A 7,790-nucleotide genomic window follows, 5' to 3' on the forward strand; every position below is an offset into this window, starting at 1 on the left:
ACGTTCGATTTTTAAGCATGTCATCCCGAACTCTTTTCATGGCAATTTTAATTAAGGCAATGTTGACAAACATGACAATTTTCTGATAAAAAATCAAAATGGAACAAAGTTGCCATATGTTAACAACTAAAGTTGCCATCTCGCAACAACTAAAGTTGCCATCAAAAAATGTTCGGGATGACATGCTTAAATTCCGAACATTCGGGACTTATTGAGGTCCTAACCGAAAGCTATTTGAAGTGCTGCGTTGATTTTTTTGTAAGACTGGTACGTGAAGAAATATAAAAGCATTTACAATACTATTTTACTGATCTGAACCCTTATACATCTTTTCTATAGAGGGAGTACTACGTACGAATAGCATTACTGAGCACTGAGCACGAGACAACGTGCATTTTGATTTCGGCCAGCATCACAGGCGCAGGCGCAGCAAGTGGTCCACCAGATCGTCGACGTACTCTATTAACAACGGGCTAGGATCTCTCTTTGTAAGACAATAAGTTTTGGGAAACCAGCACAACCCTCTAGGGGTGGCTTATCTCATTATATATAATGGTTGTGTTACAATATGTACCATATACGTACATAGGTACAGAAGCTATACATAGTCTAACACCCTCCCTCAATCTTAGCCACTTTCTAAAGAACTGAGAAGGGTAAGATTGCGCCTACAAGCCTCAAACTGTGGCAGCGGTAAAGGCTTAGTGAAGATGTCTGCAAGTTGATTCTTAGATGAGATAAACTTGATCTGGAGTTGCTTCTGTGATACACGTTCCCGTACAAAGTGATAGTCAACTTCAATGTGTTTCATTCGGGCATGAAATACTGGATTTGCAGAAAGGTATGTAGCACCGATGTTATCACACCAAAGAATAGGAGGCTGTGGTTGAGACAAACCCAACTCCTGAAGCAAAGACTGCACCCAAATAATCTCTGCAGTAGCATTAGCCACAGCCTTGTACTCAGCTTCAGTACTGCTACGTGACACAGTAGCCTGTTTCCGAGCACTCCAGGTGATCAAATTAGAGCCAAAGAATACTGCATAACCCCCCGTGGATCGCCTGTCATCTGGGCTACCAGCCCAATCTGCATCAGAGAAGGCCGAAAGGACCCGAGAGGAAGTCGGCCGAATATGCATACCAAATGTCAGGGTGAACTGAACATAACGAAGAATGCGTTTAACAGCAGCCCAATGAGTATCTCTGGGAGCCTGAAGATACTGACAAACCCTGTTAACAGCATAAGAGATATCTGGTCTCGTGATCGTCAAGTACTGAAGTCCACCAACAATGCTCCTGTACTCTGTGGCATCCGCAGGAGACAAAAGCTCACCATCAACAGCTGTTATCTTGTCGGTAGACGACATGGGTGTGGTGGTCGGTTTGCACTTCAGCATGCCAGCTCTCTGTAACAACTCCAAGGAGTACTTCTTCTGCGTAAGGACAAGACCAGTAGCACGAGAAGTGACCTCAACTCCAAGAAAGTAGTGAAGCTTCCCAAGATCTTTGACCGCAAAATCAGCACCAAGAGAGCAGACAAGAGCATCAGCAGCATACTGAGAAGAGCTGACAAGGATAATATCATCGACATATACCAAAAGATACATAGTGACTTCTGGCTTCTGTAGAAGAAATAACGAAGTGTTAGCAGTAGACGGCACAAACCCATGAGCACGAAGGGCAGAGGCAAGGCGGGCATGCCAGGCACGAGGAGCTTGCTTCAAACCATATAGTGCTTTGGAAAGACGACAGATATAGTCAGGAGGATCAGGATCAGAGAAACCAGGCGGCTGTTTCATATAAACCTCTTCCTCCAAAAATCCATGTAGAAAAGCATTCTGCACATCAAGTTGACAAAGTGACCAACCACGAGAAACAGCAATGGAGAGAAGAAGCCGAATAGTGGTAGGCTTGACGATAGGACTGAAGGTGTCCTCATAGTCAAGACCATGACGCTGCCGAAAACCGCGAGCAACAAGTCGCGCTTTGTAACGCTCAATAGATCCATCCGAATGCTTCTTCACTTTGAATACCCATTTTGAGTCAATAACATTTACCCGTGGTGGTGGAGGAACGAGAGTCCATGTCTTGTTACGAAGAAGAGCATGAAACTCCTGCTCCATAGCCTCTCGCCAATGTGGAATGCGCAGGGCAGCCTGATATGAGCGAGGCTCAGAAGATGGATCCGCAACAGCAGCAGCCAAACAAGCAGCCAACCAAGCAACCGTACCATCCTTACGTTCCTTAGGTTTGAAAATGCCACTGCGACTGCGTGTATGTGGTCGGGACACAGGAACCACCGAGGTCGACGGAGCAGCCTGCAACGGGCTGGAGGACGGCGACGTTGACGAGTCAGCCGGTGACGAAGAGCCAGTCACGGTAGCCTCGGACTCGGTTGGCGAAGAAGGCCGACCCACCGGCGAAACCGGCAGAGCAGACGAAGCAGCTGGCGACTCCGGCATCACAGACCGGGCCGATGGCGAGCTCGGTATAGTGGGCCGTGGCGCGGCCGGTGTCGCGGGCCGATCCGCTGATGAAGGCGACGTGAGGACCCGAGCCGCGGGCGAAGACGGCGTGACGGGCCGAGCCGCAGACGAAGACGGCGTGACGGGCCGAGCCGCGGGCGACTCGGCGGCCGCTGGCGAAACGGACCGAGCAGTGGAGATGCTCGGCGCGACGGGCTCGTCGGGTGACCATGCATGGGCACGCGAATCGATGCCATGCAACATAGGGCGATCGATGTGCCCACCAGAAGACGACGATGATGATGGTGAATCCTCCAACAGCTCCAAACGAGCTCCACGTCCGGTTCCTGCACCATGGTTAGGTAACAGCAAAGGAGAGTATGCAACATCATCAAATTGGTCAGAAGCAACAGAGGATGAATGCAGGGATGGTGGTTCGACAGTGGACACAGGAAGGTTGGCAAAGGGAAAAACATGCTCATCAAACACGACGTCCCGAGATATATAGACACGATTAGTGGGAACATGAAGACATTTGTAACCTTTATGAAGAGAGCTATAGCCAAGAAAAACACACTTCTTAGAATGAAACTCAAGCTTGCGCTTGTTATATGGACGAAGATGCGGCCAGCAAGCACACCCAAATACCTTGAGAAAGGTATAATCAGGTTGTTCATTAAGGAGAACCTCAATGGGAGTCTTCATGTTTAAAACACGAGTAGGAGTACGGTTGATGAGAAAGCATGCAGTGGTGAAAGCATCACTCCAAAACCGAAACGGAACAGATGCATGGGCCAAAAGAGTAAGACCAGCTTTAACAATATGACGATGCTTACGTTCGACTGAACCATTCTGCTGATGTGTATGTGGACATGCTAAACGATGAGCTATCCCAAGCGACTGAAAGAAAGAGTTGAGGTTGCGATACTCGCCCCCCCCCCCAGTCTGACTGGACATGAACAATTTTGTGCTTGAGAAGACGTTCAACATGTTTTTGAAACTGAACAAAAATATCAAACACATCAGATTTGCGTTTAATAAGGTAAAGCCAGGTAAAGCGACTATAAGCATCAACGAAACTGATATAGTAATTATGACCACTGACAGAAGTCTGAGCAGGACCCCATACATCTGAAAACACAAGTTCTAAAGGATGTTTCACCTCACGACTGGACTCCGAAAAAGGAAGTTGATGACTCTTCCCCTGCTGACAAGCATCACACACTGCTACATCTTTATGACTAGACAAACTAGGAAGCTCATGACGACGCAAAATATGACGGACAATAGGTGTGGCCGGGTGACCAAGACGAGCATGCCACTGTGACGGAGAGACCCGAACTCCACTAAAAACACGAGCGACACCAGGATGCTCCAGACGGTAGAGGCCCTGGCACAACCGCCCACTAAGAAGAATGTCCCTCGTGCCCCGATCCTTAATAAAAAGATCAAAAGGGTGAAATTCACAAAGCACATTATTATCACGTGTGAGTTTAGGAACTGAAAGAAGATTACGGGTCACAGATGGAACTCGAAGAACATTGCGAAGCTGAAGACTCCTATTGGCATGTCTAGTGAGAAGAGATGCTTGACCAATATGAGAGATGTGCATACCTGCTCCATTGGCGGTGTGGATCTTGTCGGAGCCATGATAGGGTTCACGAGTGTGAAGCTTCCCCATCTCGCTGGTTAGATGCTCTGTCGCCCCAGAGTCCATGTACCAGTGTGGATCGATGGAGTAGGACTGAGTGTGTCCCTGTTGCTTCTGAGGCGCGGGACGATCAGCCATGGCGACCTGACGGGCATTGTTGCGTGTATCTTTGCCGTCATTGCCAAGACCAAGGAAGCTTCGCTGGAAGCGCTTATGACACTTGGAGGCCCAGTGCCCATCGCGGCCACAAAGCTGACACACACGTGGACCGCCAGCCCCCGGTAAGGTCGCAGTAGGTGGGGGGGCCGAGGCGGGCGACGGTGGCAGCCCCAAGGGAGACCGGGGTGATGAAGAAGAGCGGCCACCCTTGGTGGCGGCGTTGGCCGAGAGGGAGCCAGTGCCCCTGGTGCGGCGAGTCTCGACCCGTTGCTCAGTGAGAAGGAGCCGAGAGAAAACCTCGTGTGCCAGCATGGGTGTCGAGTTGCCCCGCTCGTTGATGATCTCGACTAAGGCATCATACTCCTCATCAAGACCATTGACAATAAACGAGTTGAACTCGGAGTCGGTGAGGGGTTGTCCAATGGAGGCCAATGTGTCGGCGAGGCCCTTGACCTTGTTGTAGAACTCAGTGGCAGTGGAGTCAAGCTTCTGACACTCTCCAAGCTGACGACGGAGTGCAGAGACACGAGCCTGGGACTGCGCTGCAAAGGTGCGCTCAAGGATGGTCCAGGCCTCATGAGACGTCTTCGCGAAGACAACAAGGCCGGCAACTGCCGGCGAGAGCGACCCGTGGATGGAGGAGAGGTTCGCCTGGTCCTGCCCCGTCCAGACGCGATGGGCCGGATTGTAGACCGGACCGTGCACGCTGTCTACCAGCGCGGGTGGGCAGGGAAGTGATCCGTCGACGTAGCCTAGCAGGTAGTGACTCCCCAAGAGCGGGAGAACCTGCGCACGCCAGAAGATGTAGTTGTCGGCGGAGAGCTTGATGGTGATGAGATGACCGAAGTGAAACGGCGGCGGCGAAGACAATCCCATCGAGGAGGCTGCCTGGGGTGCAAACACCATGGAGGCAGTCGGAGGCACCGAAGCCGATGCGGGAGGAGGCGGGACCGCAGCCAGGGCGGGCGCCGCAAAGCTCGCGGCCGGTGCGGACGCCGCAAGGCCCGCGGCCGGGGCGGACGCCGCCAACCCCGCCAGCGGGGCAGTGTGATCCGCTTGCGGCAGGAGCGGCGGGACGACGCCTGCGGAGTCCGCAGCGGACGGCGGCGCCGCGGTGTGGACCACGAGGTCACGCCCAAGCGAGGGCGCCGGCGGCGTGGAGAAGACGGAGCCGATGCTCCTTGTCCCGATCGGAGCCGGAACAGAGACGGCATCGAGCGGGAGGTTGAGCAGAGCCGCAAGAGAGGCCGGGAGGAAGCCCGCAGCAGTGGAACCGGTGGTGGCGGCGCTCGACATGGCGGCGGCGCGATCGGTGGCGCGGCGGTGGCGGTGAAGGCGGCGGCGGCTGCGGCGGCGGTGCGGGTATTAGGGTTTAGAAGCGGAAGCGATCGTAACCTAGCGTGATACCATGTAAGACAATAAGTTTTGGGGAACCAGCACAACCCTCTAGGGGTGGCTTATCTCATTATATATAATGGTTGTGTTACAATATGTACCATATACGTACATAGGTACAGAAGCTATACATAGTCTAACACTCTTAATTGACGAACATCCCTCAGATCTGTAGCTCTAATTCGAATTTACAAGCCGGGAGGAAGGAGGAGGAGAGTTACAAGCAAACAACGGACTGCCAGGCCAAACTGGCCAAATGCCTAATGACCATTTCCTTCCGTATTTAACAGAGCATGTGGCCCACTCCTTGCCTGCGTAGCGAGTGGACGGGCGTCGAATCCTCTTGCTTGGTCCACTGTCAGCGACAGAGCTCAAAGGGTTGACGTAGTCGTCGCTGACTTGGCTTGTGCCGTCCCTTGCAGTCCCTCCGTTCGGAATTACTTGTCTCGGAAATGAATGTATGTAGAACTAAAATACGTTTAGATACATCTATTTCTGCGACAAGTAATTCCGAACGGAGGAAGTACTTGATGGACCGGCTGCTAACATACTCGTCCTGCTTCGCTCTGTTCCAGAGCACCGCCTGGAGCTTCCTGGCGTTGCGCGCGAACGCCTTCCCTTCCCCGCCCTCCGCCATCACCCGCCGCACCGTCGTGGCCACGTCGTCCCTGCCGAATGACCCGTCGCCCTCGTCCCTGGGCACCTCCAGGGCGACGCCCCTCTCCTCCATGCCGCGGGCCGTCACGCTCTGGTCCAGGGACAGCGGCAGCATCACCAGCGGGTGGCCGAATAGGAAACTCTCCGTGAGCGAGCTCAGCCCAGCGTGCGTCAGGAACGCGCCCACCGCGCCGCGCGCGAGGATGCGCACCTGCGGCACCCACCCCACGCGCACCACGCCGCGCCCGCCCACGCGCTCCTCGAACCCGTCCGGGAGCAGGGCGGCGCTTGGCCCCCGCAGCGCCCAGAGGAACCGCGCGCCCGCGAGCTCTAGCCCCAGCTCTCGCTCGCGGACGTGGCGGCGTGTCAGCGGCGCCGACGCCTCGCTCCCGAACACGACGTAGATCACTGACCTCGCCGGCTGCTCGTCCAGCCAACGCATGAGGCTCAAGCTCTCGCTCTCGCTCTCGTCGTCGGCATGGGCGGCGGCGAGCGCGGCGTCGTATGGGGCGAGGAGGCCGCAGAGGGCGACGGGCTTGCCGGAGAGGTCGGCCAGGAAGGGGTAGAGCGGGCCGTCGACCTCGCGGCTGCCGCGCGCGATCACGAGCGGGCAGCGCTGCTCCGTCTGCCAGAGAGGAGTGAGGTTAGGCCTTCTAGCGAGACAGTAGCTCGTGGGATTCCGTAGTGGCCCTGCCAGTAGGGAGTCTTGCTCTGTTTCGTTTGTTTGTGTTTGATTATATATATATATTTTTTATATTTCTAAATATTTTCGAGTATTAGTTTATTTATTTATTTTATTTTATTTAGTTTTTAAAATGTTGATCAGCATTAAAAAGTCTTCATGTAATGTAAAAAAGTTGTTTGCATAGTTTGTAAAAAAATGTTCACAATATTCAAAAAATGATTATCATACTAGCAAATATGCCCTTGCATTGCAATGGGAGACAAAAAATTATGGCTAACCAAATAAGTATGACTCAATATCCTGATATATGAGCGTACTCTATTTTAACATAGTGGCTCATCATGTTGCCATTTTTTTACCCTAGCCGATGATGGCCGCGATGTCCACGTGATCACAATGCATTCGACGCGGTAAATCCCAAGGCTATGAGTTCGCCGGTGCATGCCACACGTGTCATTTTGTTGCGCAAGGGAACGTTTAAAACTTTAAAAACAAATCTCATTGACCACAAAATACTCCCAACGCCAAAACATATAAAGACTTTCGAAAAACTAATCAAATCCTAGACATAAAATACTTTTGAATCAGTGAACAATTTTTCGAATAGACAAACAATTTTTTTTTGAAATTTTTGATTTTCTCAAAAAAATGATAAAGATTAGTTTTCTTTACAAAAGAATTTAAATGTATGAACCGGTTTCGAATTCATTAACAATTTTTGACCCAACAAACATTTTTAGAACCGATGATTTTTTTTAAAATTATGGAACAAATTTTTA

The 7,790-nt window shown here is 51.8% G+C and overlaps 1 protein-coding gene across 1 annotated transcript; it reads right to left on the reverse strand.

Moving 5' to 3' along the window:
• Window positions 1-412: 412 nt before the first annotated feature.
• LOC123158766 (UDP-glycosyltransferase 91D1-like) lies at window positions 413-6,768 on the reverse strand. Its single transcript, XM_044576626.1, has 2 exons — window positions 6,217-6,768; window positions 413-457 (listed from the first exon to the last, which is right to left on the reverse strand). The coding sequence occupies exons 1-2, from the start codon at window positions 6,766-6,768 to the stop codon at window positions 413-415; spliced, it is 597 nt and encodes a 198-aa protein (XP_044432561.1).
• Between the last annotated feature and the right edge of the window lie 1,022 nt (window positions 6,769-7,790).

Source organism: Triticum aestivum, chromosome 7B (assembly GCF_018294505.1).
Source record: "Triticum aestivum cultivar Chinese Spring chromosome 7B, IWGSC CS RefSeq v2.1, whole genome shotgun sequence".
NCBI lineage: Eukaryota > Viridiplantae > Streptophyta > Magnoliopsida > Poales > Poaceae > Triticum > Triticum aestivum.

Excerpts from the sequence above, each read along its gene's own strand:
- LOC123158766 (XM_044576626.1), bottom strand. The coding sequence starts at position 6,768 with ATGCGTTGGCTGGACGAGCAGCCGGCGAGGTCAGTGATCTACGTCGTG. Across the intron at positions 458-6,216 it reads GAGCGAAGCAGGACGAGTAT|TACGTCGACGATCTGGTGGA; the intron begins GTTAGCAGCCGG and ends TTGTTAATAGAG.